General features: G+C 44.9%; 1 protein-coding gene across 2 annotated transcripts in view; it reads right to left on the minus strand.

The window, feature by feature from the left end:
* Positions 1 to 2,100: 2,100 nt before the first annotated feature.
* The window catches only part of ankrd13b (ankyrin repeat domain 13B), a gene marked incomplete at both ends in the record, with an annotated part of 31,241 nt that continues 16,261 nt past the window's right edge, over positions 2,101 to 17,080 (minus strand). The window contains 11 exons of one of the 2 annotated variants that reach the window (XM_079224767.1): positions 2,101 to 2,302; positions 4,603 to 4,679; positions 6,225 to 6,391; positions 7,401 to 7,589; positions 7,812 to 7,969; positions 8,695 to 8,831; positions 9,821 to 9,885; positions 11,931 to 12,012; positions 13,354 to 13,420; positions 15,935 to 16,178; positions 16,798 to 16,941. In XM_079224767.1, coding sequence (XP_079080893.1) covers positions 2,101 to 2,302; positions 4,603 to 4,679; positions 6,225 to 6,391; positions 7,401 to 7,589; positions 7,812 to 7,969; positions 8,695 to 8,831; positions 9,821 to 9,885; positions 11,931 to 12,012; positions 13,354 to 13,420; positions 15,935 to 16,178; positions 16,798 to 16,941 — 1,532 coding nt within the window. Of the gene's footprint in view, positions 2,303 to 4,602; positions 4,680 to 6,224; positions 6,392 to 7,400; positions 7,590 to 7,811; positions 7,970 to 8,694; positions 8,832 to 9,820; positions 9,886 to 11,930; positions 12,013 to 13,353; positions 13,421 to 15,934; positions 16,179 to 16,790; positions 16,942 to 17,080 lie in introns of both variants that reach the window. The other variant, XM_079224768.1, reaches the window with a different exon arrangement.

The raw sequence follows: 17,080 nt of genomic DNA on the forward strand, positions 1-17,080 counted from the left end.
GAGAGGGAGCTACGCTGCGTCCTTCCTCTTTGCATATTGACGCTCTGCTTCACGCTCTCTCTCTCTCACACACGCCTTGTTTTGTCTGCGGCTCTTTTTACAAATTCACTTCACACGCCTGCAGCCCAGTGCTTCCGCCGTCCTGATGTTATTCATAACGTCGAGCTGAGTCAGGGCGCTGGAGAAGTTGCGGCTGCATACTGCTGATTCACCGGGATAAATCCTAAAAAAAATATTTTTTTTTATTCTCTTTTTGCATCAGCCCACCGCCAAAGCACAGAAAAGCAGCCTTTGCACAAATAGCAGTGGGGTTTCTTGGATGGTTTAGAATCTCCAAGCTGTCCTGTTCCTCCCTGTCAAGCCTTAAATAACTACAGGCATAGCCCCCCTTGGATTAGGCTGAGGCGCTGGGAGTCCATGTCACGGGGAGGATGATGGAGGTGGGAGCTGCTAAAAACAGATCAACTCTCTGGTGCCGAGTGACGCGGCAGCTCTCTCTATCTCGTGAGAAATTAATTGCCCTTGTCATCGTCCTTCACTCCAGAGGACCGGGAGAGTAGCTTCCAGTGGAAAGCTGTAATTCAAAATAAAAAAGAACCCACGCTGTTCCAAAAAGATGTTTATTTGAATCATTGTCTTAACTCAAATCCCGGCATTCACCATGAAAACATCTCGCTGCATCTCTTTTAGAAAGTAAAAAACTGAATAACATATCTATTATGCAAGCTTAAATGTGAATTGGAGAGAAGGCAGAGGTGGTTCACCTCTGTTTGTGCTGATATTAGTGAGAAGGTTGTACATTTCTTTTGAAGAAATAATACAAGGAAAAAAAACAAGCTTTCCTTGTCGACCCGTGCAACAAAACTGCAAAATGTGTTCCTCGGTGGTTAGCCTCGAGCTCTGCAATATGATGTGACTCACAATTATGAGAGCCAGACTGAACAATCTTTCCAATCCAAGAACATAATGCTCCACAGTTGTTTTTTGGGGCCAATTTTCAGATTTTGTTGTGCCGTGGAACCAGTGATCCTTTCGGGTCACGTCCTCTGATATTTAGGACTCGAGGCTCGACCCAAAGTCGGACTAAATGAACCTCACGCGAGTGCAGACCATGCTAAAAACACACATTGTACCGTGGAAATCATCCGCTCATGTAAGGTGAGAGGATGCAAAATGTACACTGACACATTTTCTGTAACAATTTTATTCCACAATCCACTTAAAAACCACTATCAAGTCCCTTTATTATTGTAATTACACACAGGCCAGCCACAAACCCATTCAGTCACATACAAGTTAGTGAGAAACCACCGAAATCCGATCTGTGCTCCTGCAGTGTGAAGTTTAAACCTAGAGCTGGCCTGAGCTTAGCTTGTGCTCTAACTCGTCATCTACATCCATCAACAGTCATATATGTACATGATCTGCCAACAAGCTAAATACAGTACATCTGGATTTTGTGCAACAAAAAAAAGAAAAAAAGTTGTAGTCAGTCATTTAAAAAACAAAAGAAGTTGTTTTCATTAAAAGTCAGGTTTGTCGACATTCAACTCAACTTGATCAAGGTTACAGTATTCTCCGACACCACTGGTCCTACTCTTTTTTTTAAATTGATTTTATATCAGTTAAGACTGAAAACCACACGACTCAGTGGCAAAACATTGAGCGTGTGTGTGTCAATATGTTTTCAGGACAGAAGGCGACCTGTTAACAACTGTGCTGAGAGCTGGTTTTGAAACACACACACACACACACACACACGCACACACTCATCCATGACACTAAACTTTGTCGGTTGTAAACTGGCCCTGGCCTAGAGAGTACCGTACCACGGGGCCCCAGAAAGACGCCTCTCTCTCTGGCGGTCTGAGGCTGCAGAACCAGATCACTGTATATGGCTTCATGAGAACGGTCCGGAGAAGGAGATGGGAGAGAAAGGAGGAGGCCAATTGGTCGCATGCAACCAGCGAGATGGTTCTGCTGTTTACTTCCAGCGTGTGCTTTTTTAAAAGGAGCCTTTGCTGCCCTTTTCTCCCATGTGCCCTTGGTCCGGACCTCCCTCCTCTCCTCAGACCCCTGCTGGGCTCGCCACTCAACCTCTCACTTCTCCATGAGTGACAGCCGGATGATGCGCTGCAGCTCGGCCTCTTCCCGCCGCCGCCGGAGCTCCGCCTCTTCCTGCTCTCGAGCCGAGATCTCCATGGCAATGCGAAGCTGCTCGTCGTAGCTGCAGGCGGTCGGCTGCTTCTTGGAGGGCGTGGAGCAGAGGCTGGAGGGGGGGCGGGGCTTGTGCTGGGGGGTTCTGGGTAGGATGGAGGAACACAGGGTGAAGCAGCCGCTCTGGGAATGACAGCACGGCACTTTGTTTCATTCCAGTACATTATGTTAATCAAATAAGGGAAAGGAGAAGTTTAGTTGATGTATTAAGTCACATGACTGACTACTTGAACATCTAGCTGTGTGAGCTTCGACCACGATGAAAACACACATTCTGGTACCCGAGACATGAGTCAAACTTCCACTTGGCAACCACGCTAATGAAAGATATAACTATTCACAAAATCCCCCTCATAAAACACGTGTTTCCTTATTGTTCTGCATATTTGAATATTGAAATGATGGAATGATCAGGCACGCGTCCACGTTGAAAGCAGACCACTTTAGTTTTCTACGTATGCTGCTTTTGTCCTGCTGCTGCACCAAACTGGGGTTGGATGTGTAAACCATCCACATTCTCCCAGGCTTCAACTCTGAGTAAGCTTTTATGACACTGCAGGTCGGGAAATTACAACCGTATGGTGTGATTTAGAAGACGATAAGCGGTTTGTACTACAGTTAATCTGATATGTTTTACATGCAATGCCTGCTGAATGCTCCTTTAACACCTGTCCTGCTTCCAAATTAGAGCTTTGATTAAAAATAAGTCACTTTGTCGCAGTCTGAAGCAGCAAGAGAAGAGCTCAGGACAGCAGGCTGCTGCCTTCCTTCTTAGAAAACACTGAGGATGTGCTCTGACCTGTTTGGCCACATCTGTTTATGCTTCTCCCGCTGTAGCTCTGGAAGACGGCCAAGGACGATCAGGAGTTTAGCATTTAGCTCCTTTAACTGCTTTCACAACTGCAGACTGGATTTATCAACATTAATTTAAAACGTTTGCTGTCGGCTTATCCGACCTTTTGACCTTTGGCAATGACTTCATTGACGTGCTTAGCTGTAGAATTGATGGTTTATTAGAAAGTAGCATAGAAGACATTGACAGAGGACACTGTTTAGGAAAAAGACGGATATGTGACTAAAACGTAGCTTGGAGTCATTTATGTGACGCTGATCCATACGAGGAAAGAGCCCGGCTTGATATTGTTTATGAAACGGATTCTAAATGAGTTAGTTAGTTTTGACAGAAATTGCCGCTTTAACCCCAAAAGCAAATATTTGTTCAATATTGTATTTACTTTACTTTTACATGCTGTTGTTCCACATCTGAACAGCTTAATACGTATTAAGAACATTATGTTGGACCCACTGCCCTTCATCAATATTTCACCAACGCTTAGATGTAAAGAGACGAAGCAAATGTCGTGCTGGGATTTCTTCACAACCTGGCAAACCAAAGGTCAGCGTCTTATAAACCGGTAATTACCCATAAGCGGTACCATGTTCTCCATTCTAGGTTCACTTTTAGTTTTCTTCTCACTTTCTGGGATCATTTCATTCTTGTCACAAAGAGGACATGTTGAACTGGCTTTTTAAAACGTCAAAATACTTTCGCACGCAGAATACTTAGTTTCAAGGTGTTTCCACGATAAGTTCAACAATCATGTTCAATCAAAACAGCCGAGATTGCATTTGCTTCTTTTTTTCACCCCTTACAGGACATGAATTAAAGAACACCACAACCGCAGTTTCCTTGAACATCATAACGCCGATGTCAGTAAACACTGCAACAGCAAGATTGTGTCACAAAAGCGAAAGACTGCGTATCCATCCACTCCCCTACAAACAGGGGGAGAAAGCACCGGGTAAAGATAACGCGCTTAAGTCAACAGCCGTACTGTCGGCTGTGAAAGCAGGAAACTCTCCCATCCTCCAGTCTCCCCCTTTCCACACACACACACACACACACACACACACACACACACACACACAGCAAATAGGAGACGAGAGGAGAATAGCAGGATGGATAAGAGAATGGAGTCGGGGAGGACAGGACAGGAATACAGGATGTGAGTCAGGGATGGCGGGAAAGATCTGCAGGATGGAAAAAAATGCAATGGAAGACTGTAAGACAGTGAGGAATGACAATGGAGGAAGTCAGAGACAATATAGGTGAAGGAAAAGCAGGAAATATTGCCTTTGTCCTGACAGTCATGGAGATTTATGTGTGTGTGTGTGTTTATTTTTTTTATAGATTTCCAGCTCTTTTGAAGATAAAAGTCCCATTCATTTTTTAACGACTGATGCGTTTATCCGACTTCATCTGCAGCTCCTGGTTGTTCTCCTGATAATAGAGGGGTTGGCCTATACAGTGATGTACAGAACAGAGAGGAAGCCTGAGGATAAAGAGAAAAAAAGAATGGGATTGAAGAAAAAGAGACGTCTGACCTCTCCTGACGACTCGGGTCACAGGGCAGAGGGTGTGTTCCTGGCTTGCTGTTGGTCAGCGCCTCCCAGATGGTCACCTGGACACAAAGAGGAGGCACAGGAAGTCAGAGAGCGGGCACAGGAAGTGGGTAGTGGGCGAATAAAGAGACGACGGTGCATGTAACACAACGGCATCCTCCCTGCAGGCCTTTCCCTGTTAATGTATGATAAAGTACCTCTCACACACAGCAAGCCGGCTTGATTATGAATTATGAACTGACTGAATGAGAGCTAGATCGATCCCTGGTCTTGGTCCTTTTGTGCATTATTATTACTACTGATACCGCTATTAATATTGATCGGCACCTGTTAAAAACTCTACACATTGAATACCATTCGCTCTTTGAGGGTTGGATGTTTGGCCTGATTTCACAACAAAGTTTCTACTGAAGACCCTGTTTTATAATCTAGTTAGAATATTTTTAATATTTACTTTTATTCTGTAACATGTATCACCGAGCTATAGGGTTGCATCCTCAGCCTTTGAATACACTTTCATGCCACTGCAAGTTAAGATTCTCGCTGTCATAAATTTAAAGGAAAATGGGAACGAAAGACGGGGAATGACGACGTTATGGTATTTTAAGAAGATGATAAGCAATTTGTACAGTCGTTATTACTTTGTATGTTTGACATGAAAGGTCCTTTCCTGTCCTGCATCCAAATTAGATTTGTAATAAAAAAAGGTTCATTTATCAGCAGCAGCAGTACACAGGTTCAGGACCGGAGGCTGCTGAGCCTCACGAACCGCACAAACCCGGCTGCTGCCTGCCGTCCTGCAGCCGAGCGGAGAAAGCACTGAGGATGTTCTCCAACCTGTCTCACACAGACTATTTATACTTCTCTCCCCGTACCTCTGGAAGAAGGCCAAGGACTATCAGGACCAGGATCTCTGGGACTTTTAAAACAGCACCTATCCCGGGGCCGTGTTGAGTATAATGGGTCTCGGCTCCGCACATCGCAGGCAATTTATTCTGCTTATTGATTTCGCTTCAGCATTGATTGTTTGTATTTTGAAAGTGGTCGCTCTTCTGCTGCCGCACTGTGTCTGTTTGTCTGCTGTTGCTTTATTTATCTGTGAATTGCCTGCTGTCATTTTGACTGGATTTTACAGCTCGGTTGATATGGCAACATGGCTCTGTGAACCTTGAAAGCATTATGAAAAACCTTTGCAACCTGCGCTAATGTAGTACTTTACAAGGAGGCAGGAGAGGAACACACTTACTTACAAGTGCAAAAGCCCAACATCTTCAACACAATCAAATGTGAGATTAAATTGACTGATTTGATTGGCTGCAAGCCCCGCCCTTTAACAGCGATTGTCCAATCGTAGCGTAGCAAACGTGACACGGCACGACCAGCTCTGTCATGTTTTGGACATTTGATGTGTGTAAAGTGTGCATGATGTCAATTTTTTGGGCTTTTCCAAAAACAAGAGAAAAAGTGATGGATTTAACAGAGCTAACTAGCTTACTACAGCCAACTAAAGCCAAGGCGCTAATCATTAGCGAGCTTAATTTGTAGGCTGGACCTAGAAATTAAACTGAACCTTCCAGCAACAGTTCCTCTCACAGGCAGCTCACCTGATCGTATTCGGAGCCGGCCTCCAGCAGACTCTGCTGTATGGCGAACTGCAGCAGGTCCTCCTCCTCATCCCTCATGCTGTCTCTCTGCTTGCCCCCTGTCAGCATGGAGTACCCAGACGGGGGCTCGAACACACACGGGGGAATCTCTCCGGCTCGACACGACACTGCAACACACGGCAAAGGGCAAAGTCATGTCTAACGACCTGCAGGCCGCAGCTTCAGTTCACACATTGTACTTTATTGCGCACCCATGACTTTGTGACATCTCCCATCTCTTTTCACATCAACCCTGAATAAAAAGGAATTTGCAAATGAAAGAACTTTGTCTTAAAGTAAATTAAGGTCCCAAGCATGGTGTGTTTTAGGGAGTGGCTACAGCCTCTCTCCCACGGCATCCCTCCTCCGCCGTCCAAATATGGTCACGTCTGTTCAGTGGTTACAAAAAAACAAGATGGCGATGGCCAAAAGGCTTCAAAACCACAGTTCACAAACCAATGGGTGACTTCCCGACGACTACGTCCCCTTCTCATCCACAGTGGTGTAACTTTATTGACTCTTATCGACTTATCGGACTCTTAATAACAACCCTGTGTGGCCGACTGTCAAATACTACAGCCAGGAGCAGCGTTGCTGATACACATCTGTAAGAGAGGGAAGAAGTGATATTTAACAGTAGAGGAGATGATACCAAAGGAGGAGAGCAGGAAAGGAATCACAGGATAGTCATTTCTGAGTGAAAGGAAGATAAACCCAAAGTTAAAGAAGTCGTATCAGGTCCCTTTCCTTGCATACTATTTGACTCAACTGTGTGTATTTTTACTGGACTATAACTCAAGATGAAGAGGTTCCTTTGGAGCGGTCCCACAATAAATGATATCGTCCCTCTGCATGGATGCAGTTCAGAAGCGGTAGAATGATGAGGAAACCATAATCTCACACGTAACTTAATAAAGAAAATAACCTATTGTCCAACGTGATAAATACTCCTCGTAAGTTATCACGCAGCTGCACGACCCAGATTCTGTGGAGATTTATACAACGGCTCGTTGAAAATAAATCTGCTGAATATACAGTTGAGCCGAACCTCATCTGTAATTGTATCAGCTGAAGAAGGAGATTTACAAAAAGGCCCCTCCGGTACAACAAATAAAGTGCGTGGCAGTGTGTGCTTACTGGTGGAACTGGAGCTGGAGACGCTGGAGGAGTCGCTGCCCGGAGACGGGGTTTCTGTCCTCGGGACGTCCCTCTGTCCGTCCCCCTCCACCCCCACTTCGTTGTCAGCCCGGACGCCGGAGCCTTCCTCGCAGCCGTTCAGGTTGCTGAAGGTGATCCTGGCGTTGAGGATGTGGTAGAGCGGGATCTCTGCGGGGAGCGGAGAGAACGTGAGCAGGAGGCGGCCTTCTTCTTTGCATCAGTCTCATCACCCGGTTCATCATGCATATCCTGATATCAATTCTTTTACTTTAAGGGAGCATATATTTCACTCGCTTCATCTCTCCGTCTTCAATTCTTTCCATCCATCTTTGTATCTGTTTTAATTTCCCATCGTCCCCCTTATTTAACGCTCCCATCCGTCTCACTCACCGATCTTGACGGGGAAGCCAGGCGGCAAACGCAGAGTGATGAAGTCTCGCAGCTTTGCGAACAGGGCGTTCGAGATCGCCATGAGATCGATGATCGGCACCACTTGCTCGGCCAGGGACAGAGGATGGGACTCGCACAGCCACAGCTTGGCTTTAAACCTGGACACAAGAACACAAACACAACCTCAGGATGCTGATGAGGTGCAGAAGCAATTCATGTCCTCCATCAAGTGATGAGCTCTTTCACCAGACACACACACACACAGACATTGATCACATCAGCTGGCTGTCCACAAGCTGCTGAGTTGTTTGGAAATTGAGGCCAATCAATGCTTATATTTTAACTCGTCCGATAATGAACACAGCATTGAGAGGCTGCTCTGAAACCTCCAACACTTCATTCTCACGATGTCCCGTCACTGTTTATTGAGTGCCAAAGAATAACGACACTTTCAAATGAAAAAGACAGCGAGGCTGATAGGCAGTTAGAGGAACACGGGGCAGATGATTGCACAACAGGTTGGCAGGTGGATTAGAGGAGCAGGATCATTGAAAACCAGCATCATTCGCTGCATTACAAATAAATAACAGAAAATGCCTCAATTTATACTGAGAGAAACTGCAGGACATCTTATTTTTGTTTAATCTTTCCTTTGCTCATATAAGAAAAGATGACTTGTCATGAGCTGTTTGAATACTCTATTATTTGTCTGTCGTTCCCAGGATCTCGGCCGTCAGCTGCCATGATCGGCTCGCTTTACTCTGCCTGCATGTCCGCGTGAGCCTGTCTCCTCTCTGTCCATCAGCTTGTCAGCTCTGGCACTTGGCGGTGACTTCACTGTACGCATGGCTGCCTGTCTGTTGTCGCCGTCTGTCTGTGTCACCTCTGGGTCTTGGTGGTGAGCTGGCACGGGTGGCCGATGTCCCTCTGAGTCGGTGACGAGCCGGGGTTGAAGTATTCCTCGGCCGTCAGCGCTGCGGGGTTGGTGATCCCGGCACACGTCATCTGGGTCACCAGGGCCTGCAGAAAGTCAAATAATGAAAGAAAAACCTGACGTAACAACGTTGTCCGTGATCCATACTGTAAATGCCTCTGGCATTTCAAACTAACTTTATTTGCTATTCTCTGTCACGGAGAAAACACTCAGCACCCACTGGGATTTCAAGGCTATCCTCTTAGTTGCTGGCATTTTCAAAAGCTCAATGAAAAAAACAAAAGCAACATCTGCTCAGAAGCCAGAGCTTGAGAACAAATGACGAGGCAGTTTTCTTATTGCAGTATTTCATGTGGTTACAGTAAATGATGCGTCTGTTGGTTCGCTGCTCTAATTAGTTGCTCCCTGTTTACTGTTTGACCTTCATAAACCTGTCAAAGGCAGGGCACCAAGTCTGGAGGAGGAGGCAGAGCCTGCTAACGACTTGAGAAAAAGAAGAACGGCATTCTTTCCATGTTGTGGAAATTTCCTTTCAGTTGCAGTCAATTCTTCACACTCAATTTAACATTGCAGCTTTATAGTTGCAGAGCGTATGTCGAAGCCAAAAATAAAAGCACCAAGTTGTGTCGAGAGGACAGAGAGGCATGAAGCTGAGAGGAGCAGAGGTGACAGTGAGGGGGAACAACAACAACAACAACCACAAAGACGGAGGGAGGGACATATGCGTCATAGAAGCTCTCCAGCAGAAACAAATTAAAAAAACATAATCAATATTTCAGAGGAGGTCGGAGCCCCTGACTTATTGTTCTGCTCTGCAGGCATGCTCTCCTGATGGACCAGGATTCACACACTATCCACACCCAATGAAGGAGATGATGCCACGATTACACCATAATTCATTCTTGAGCACCAGCACCCATTAATCACATTAATCACATTAATCACCCAACACATCCTTGTTCCCTGCTTGTGCTTTTAAATGCATTAGATTGGGGTTTGAACATATTTAATTTAAACATAACACAGGACAACACTAGAATTGCAATTTCAACATGTAAATAAAGTGTCCACTTACGCCGTTGTTAGGTCCCATGTGCTGCTCAGCAATCCCAAGGAAGTTCTGCAGTGGAGTCTTCCCACCTGCCCAGAGACAAGCAGCAGTTTGGTTTAGTCTGAGTTTTGTAAACACTCCCTCCACTACAGAGCGCCCGGAGCTGGCTTCACTTGGTGCTCGTCCATCAGGAGATGATGACGAATGGGCTCATTAATCTCCACTGTGGTGACACTCCGCTCCACAATGTTTCGCTCAAGACAACTTAGTGCATTTTGTGTTGTGGTCTAATCATCAGCGACGGGCCAGTGTTACAGAAACAGAGCCACACTGGACTGAATTTAACTGAAGTAAATCCAACATATGGTCGAAATATCAGTGGATCTGAAACTAGCGGCAATATGGAGTTCATGAACAATGAAACCCTGAAAGTCACAATTAAAGATATTTATACAATGTAGTCAGTATAAGTGCCTTCAATGTATATATTGAACCCAAACATCTACTTACTCTAGCAAAAATCTGATTAAAGTCCACTTCAAAGTAATATAGAGTCTCCACAGCAACATGTGTGACTTACCGTCACCATTAGACGATAATTGCATAAAACTGTGTGTTTGATGTTTTTTACCTGGTTGAAGATTCATAAAGCTACCTCTACTCTTTTCCCTCTATGAAGCCATAATCTAAGAATATGCAAACATATTACCTTACCAACTGTTGGACACAAAACTAGTCTAAAATTAGTTGTGATGTCACACATTGTGTGTTTATATGTCGAGGTATTAAACTGAGTTTAAGGTGACCACAGAGAAACTCTGCACCGGCATCATTCTGACACAGCGTCATAGTGAAGCTCAAAGGTCCAATTACCAATAAGCAAAACACATTGTTTGAGTGGAGGGGAACTTTAAATTAGCTACATATAAATACAAAAATAAAATCTGAAGTATTTATCTGCAACATTAAGAATTCATAACAAAGTCAGCAAGTATCAGTTGGACAAACACATCTTAGGTAAATATTTAATCAAGCATCTAACTTTTAAGAGCTCAGCTAGTCTGCCTCAGCAGGACCGTGTGGGTGCTGTTGACCAGATTTAATAGACAGTGACCACACAACTGGCATCACATGTTGATTCCTATGTTGCTGAGTCCTGACGTCACCTTTTTATAACTGGGCCACTGAGAAAAGCACAGAAAAATACACAAATACAGAAATCTCTTGTGTGAAATGTCCATTAACTGTCATAAAAATGATTGAGAACACACGATTTCAGGGTCACACAATGACCGTCAGAGTGCAATAGGAATACCAGCAGCTCATTAGGATATGAGGGGAATATGAGCAACATGTGAGTGTGTGGCTTGTACTTCCAGACAGAAGTGGTGCTGTGGTTTTTCCTCACTAACCAGAAACTAAATGAGTGCTAAAAGCAAAGCAAAGGTCCACCAATTAGTGTTAATGACGGCGGTGCCATGGTGTGTGTGTTCACACTTTGACCTTCGGACCGCTGATCAGTGTACAGCTGCTGCTTGACTCAAGATATATTGTGTGTGTCTCTCTTCGGATATATACATATAAGTATATATATACATAAGTCTTCTCTACAGTGTTGACAAAATGATGACGAGTAGCACAAGGGAAGGCCGAATGGAGTGAGTCACCCATGCAGGCGTCGGTGAGGCGCGTCCAGGAGCACTCCCGTCCTGTATATTGGCAGAGTGCAGGTTGGGATTGTGACCTGGGAGAGCGGAGGCCTCCGAGGAGCATGTGACGGTTGATGCTCGCTGACAGCGACAGGAGAGGAGCCGGCTAATCCTGTTTGATTTATGATCTGAACCAGAAAACGAGCCGGAGACAGCGATCTGACGTTACGGGCCGCCAGCCGGAGCCTCGGGGTGATCTCACCGAGCTCAGGTGAGCGGGATTACTCATCAGTGACCCGGTTATCGGACATGATGCAGCACTTAGGCTGGAGGGCTCCGGCGGCACAGAGGGGATAACGGAGAGATTCTACCGCTGCAGCTAAAGCCATCAAGGTGTTCCTCGTGTGCAGGTGTGTACTTGCACACGAGGAACACCTTTGATGGCTTAAGAGGTGACGATGTCTTGACAACGTAAAGTGACGTACCTTTTGTCTTGTTCTTGTTCTGGTCTGACAGATGGTCAGTTCTGGTCCTGGTGATCAGCTCCACGTTGGATGCTGCGAACACCTGAAAGAAGAGGAGACATAATAAGGAGAATAATGATCATTGCAAAAATCATGCATCTATTCCTTTTTCTGACCTAATTAAAACCTAATACATAGACCCCAGAGAAGTCTTGATTCACTGTTTAATCTCTGATTAACAAACTTCTGAAACTCCAATAACATATTGGGGCATTGTTGTGTAGCAGGTACTGTCGACAACAATCACATATATGGAGGAGTTGAGAACCCGTTGTATTGAACGGCGTTCTACAGTCTGGGATCCCAAACAGAAGTAATACATGAAACATGTCATGAGCTCACAACCATGTTTATAAGAAACATGAAAGTAGGACATTAAGTATTAAAGTAGGACAGCAATGCTGAGTATAGTGTGACCCCAACATATACATTAGAGGTGTAGATTGATGTTAGAAAAGGAGCGACAAAACTGATTCAGAAGCGAAAAAGTAAAAAAAAAAAATAGGGGTGAGAAAATAATGAATAAATTGGGGCAATACTGACTCAGCCTTTTGTTTTCCTCATTATTTATTCATGTACATGTTAGAGCGCCCTCATTTTTACCGCATAAATGGCACTGCTTACATTTGTCAGAATAGGAGAAAAACTCATTTTAGCTTTCTGTTTTTGTCCTACATCTAACATTTACAAAAAAAACCTATTTTGTCTGCTTCCTCATACAGGACCAACTTCTTCGAGCCACAGCTCAGAGCAGAATACTGGACTTCCTCACCAGCGATCACAACAAGGGAGTACCGATTGAAAATTGAGCAGGCTGCTGGTTCCGAGTTTACACTGGCCGACGGACAAGAGGAGGCAAGAGGTAAAGAAACCTCCAACGGGGGTTGTCTGTTTACGTTTGTGACTCTAAATCAATGATGCAGAACATAGATGCTTTTCAGGCAGCAGCATTCTACTGTCGAGCCTGTCTGAAGTGCTTTTAAACCAGCAGTGACAGATGGTCCTGGGTGTCTGACTCCCATCTATCCCTCCAGGGGTTCAAGGAAACAAATGGGGTCAAGGTAATGCATGTGTCTGCGTAGATAGATAGGCTTCTTATTTTTAACTACATTTTGATAGGCCATCTGGTCTTTTAAGGGCTGATGCATTCCCCCCCCCCCCCACTTTAGGGGGAAGAAATCCGGTTTCAGAAATTCATCCGTCATTATTTGAAAACGCAGAAGGTTATGTCCTTTAAAAGTTTGAAAATGGCCGTGGGAGTGATTCTTTCTGGAAATGAAACTCTTCGAGTGGAGTGGCCTTTCGTGGGAATATCAAATGGAGCTCCGGCAGCGGTGCTTTCTGTGGACAGAGTGGACAGCTGTCCGAGGCGCCTGCGCTCTACCTTGGCTTCATATCCATTCACGGTCTCGGTCTTCTCGCTCCTCCAGCCCAGTATGCCCGTCTTGTTCCTGCGACAAGGATTCAACACATGGCCACACGTCAGTTCTCTGTGGTCTCGACAACAACAACATTATTCTGTTTTCCTAAGCAATCTGCAGATATGTACCGGAGAAGAAATCATGAATACAGATACATTTGCAAGTCACAGGCTCTGTTTTCTCTGTAATATGCAGCCAGAAAACATGTCAGCCATTGTCCTTGTTTGTCGTCTGTGCTTCAACAGTTTCGTGTGCAATCAGGAAGTCTGCCCAGAAGTTAGTGAGGCACATCCCATCCTCATGATCTATTGACGTCATGGAAGTCCTTCAGGACCCCACCACAGAGTTTGCATTTTCATTGCCCCATATTAGCCCTTATATTTGAAAGGTCATGGTATCTTTGACATGATATCAGGTATATTCCAGCATATGGTAAATGATGTGACACTGGCATGTCTGAGAAACCTTTCTTGGTGTGGCGAAATCGGTGGCAGAATTTTGAACACACATTCATGTTCCCCTTAGGATGAATTGCAGTTACTGTGGTTATCCTCTGACTTTTAATTTAGCACTTTTTCTAATTTGTCCAATACTTTGGTTCATGACCAAGCAGCATCCCGCCAGAGGAAACTTCTTGGTCTTCCTGGGAATTGCAGCAACACTCTCACGATGCCACACTTTGACAGCAGCACATGATGTTACTCCTTTAGTTCAGCCCTGAAAACAGCAAAACTGCAGCGCTGCAGTTCCTTGTCGTGCGTGGCTGCGTAAAGACGTATCAACTCCGGAGGTGGATGTCATGTCTGTGGAGCTTGACAAAGTTATTTGCACTAAAGCATCATAAATATAGTATTGGCATGTAGACAGGAGTGCTGACCAGGGAGAATGCACATCGCGGTGACACTGAGTTACAAGTCTGACAGGGAGATGATTACCACGACAACTTCTCACTTCTCTCTGTCGCCCCTCTCTCCATCTCCTTGCCTTTTATCTGTTAACATTCACTCTGCGTCTTGTTCCATGATTCCCCCATCTATCACTGTGTCTCTCCATGGTCCATTTTTATGCTTTCTCTCCGCCTGCCTCCAAAAACCATCAACTCCCTGTTTGGGCCTCCATATTGTACTTTTGTCCCCCATAGTTTTGTGTCCCATTCATCTTCCTCTCCCTGTTTCTCTCTGCTTGTCTTCTCTCGTTTCTCTCTGCCCCTTCCCTTATTCTCCCCCTCGCCCCCTTTTCCTCTCCTCCCCTTTTCATCCTTCTCTTTACGATTATCTCCTCTATCCCTCAATGCCCAACACTTTCCTTCTTCTGTCATCCCTCTCTCTTTCTCTGTCACATCAGTCAATCTCTCCTCTATGCCCCCATCCTTTTTTCCACCTTCCACTTCTTTGATTATGTGAAACTGAGCCGTAAAACTGTACCGTTAGCAGAATAAAAAGCTCATAAATTGACTGCACACACGCTTCCTGCTCATCCAATTTTCTTTTCTACACCTCTTCTCCATTCCTCTTCTCGTGGGCTTCTGTATTGACTGCCTCTCCCATGACTTTCTGTGCTGCTATCTGCCTCTCCATCTTTGTGCAACTCACTTGCAATACAGTGTTGAGCTTTTATTTTAAGTGACCTGAGGCTGATTCACACAGCCAGAAGCTACGTTGTGCCTCACTACCTCCACAACACACTTACTCCTGTGTGTTAGCCTTCTTTCAGGTATTTTCTTGTCTCCTATTCCCCCTTTACTGCTTCTATTTCTTTTAGTGTTTTCTTCTGTTTCTGAAAATGCATTTATACAGCCACCAGAGAACGTGCCTGAATTTGTTGCACTCGGTTGTGGGTTGTAGCATAGGAGACAGCTGCTGCAGAAGAGTGTCAGAAATTCAACAACAAAAGAGAGATTTTCTCCACTTAGGGAAAAAAGAATGCCAAGCGCTCAGAGCAGAAAATATCTGAGGCTGAAATACAATGTGTTGTAGTGAGGCTGCGTTGGTGGAGAAAATGACTTTTGTGCTTGTTCAATGGAAGATTTCTTCCAGTATGATTGTTCAATATCGTTGCAAAATGGTGAGATTGATGCCCTTGCTCTTGGATTCTGAATGGAGTTACATGAAATATGATTTCCTGATGGATTTTCTGTTACAGTTTCATTGGACACTGACCCATCATATCATCTAATTTTGCTCAGCTATCCACAAAAATTCGGAAAAAAATGTGCCACGAAATGACAGAAATGCAATGCAGTGTATTATTAATTAACTCTATGCATATAAATGTATATGTGAGGGTAAATATATGTGTGTATGTGTAGACATACCCTTGTTTATCTATTTGTATTTGTATGGTTATGTGCATGTGTATCTTTATGTACATGTAGTGTGCACATCTTTCTTAATATCTAAAAAATCAATAAAAAATGTGAAAAGAACAGCTAAGTATTAGTTTTATCAGCTGGGATTTCTCCTTGAAAATGAAGCGTGTTGTGCTCACAATCATGAGCATAACGTTCTCATATTCTAATCCGTGTGCATCAGCGTGGCGTCTGACCTCTCGAAGGCGATGTTGCGGGTGTCCAGCTGGGTAGTGACCACGGCGGCCGACAGCCTGGCTGCTACCTGCTCGTCGCTGGGCAGCGTCGCCCCCAGAAGGCCCAAACCGGCGGCGTTGCTGCCGCAGGCGCCGCCGTTCCCCCCGCCGCCAGGTGAAGGCGTCGTGTTCTGCGAGACACACAGGGTCTCGCAGAACACCAGCTGCCTGTCGTGGTCGACCTCCATCACCTCTGCGCTGGAGTCTGAGCGGGAGACAGACAGGGCGAGCCACGTGAGTGGGCACGAGAGAGGCCGACGTTGACAGTGGGAAAGGGCGACAATACAAGCGTGCCAAGTGAGGCTGCGGGACACAAACACACATGAACATGTAAGGAAGAGTCAAGGGAGATGATGACTGATGTCGAGAGACTGTATATTTGCTCCATCTCACATATACTTCAAATAAAACCTGTGACTGATAAATAAAGTTTCCTAAACTTAAGCTTTGTTCAACTTGGACCAGTGACTTCACCGTGTTGTCTCGCTGCATATGATGTCCCACAAGCTTGTTTAATACAATATGACACTACTGTGAAATAAATAATAATAAAATAATCGTTGTGCTCACATAGTGGAGGAGGAAGGAGGATAGTAGAAAAGGAGATTGAGATAGCCAGCGCGAGACAGAATTACAAACACATGCTAACTTTATTTGCAAAGTTTGGCATCTTATCTTAAATGTTTTTTATTTTTGGGGATCTGTACAAAACCCCTTTCTTGCCGAGAGTTAGTTGAGAAGATGGATACCACTCTCGGTTAGCTTCACATAGCACAAAGACTAGACACATTCACACGCAGTAAGTCAAGCGTTTGACCTCTGACCTTGTCCCCTGAAAATGAAGCTCCGGTTTCCTCTCTGCCAGGTCATCTGGTCGAAGCCCATCAGGGTGGTGTCAACGCGAAGACACTGGCCACTCTTCCAAACTCTGTAGGTGTCGCTGGGGCAGATACGAGACACCAGCGGCACTGAGGCAACACACAGACGGGCTTTAAAGGAAACTGTGCCTTTTGTAATGGATGTGTACAGAATTGAATGCAGCTTTCTGGTGTTTCCATGTTAACAGAGACATTTCAGTCGTTGCAAAAACAATTTACGCACAAAAAC

This window comes from Taurulus bubalis (genome assembly GCF_910589615.1).
Source record: "Taurulus bubalis genome assembly, chromosome: 10".
Taxonomy (NCBI): Eukaryota; Metazoa; Chordata; class Actinopteri; order Perciformes; family Cottidae; genus Taurulus; species Taurulus bubalis.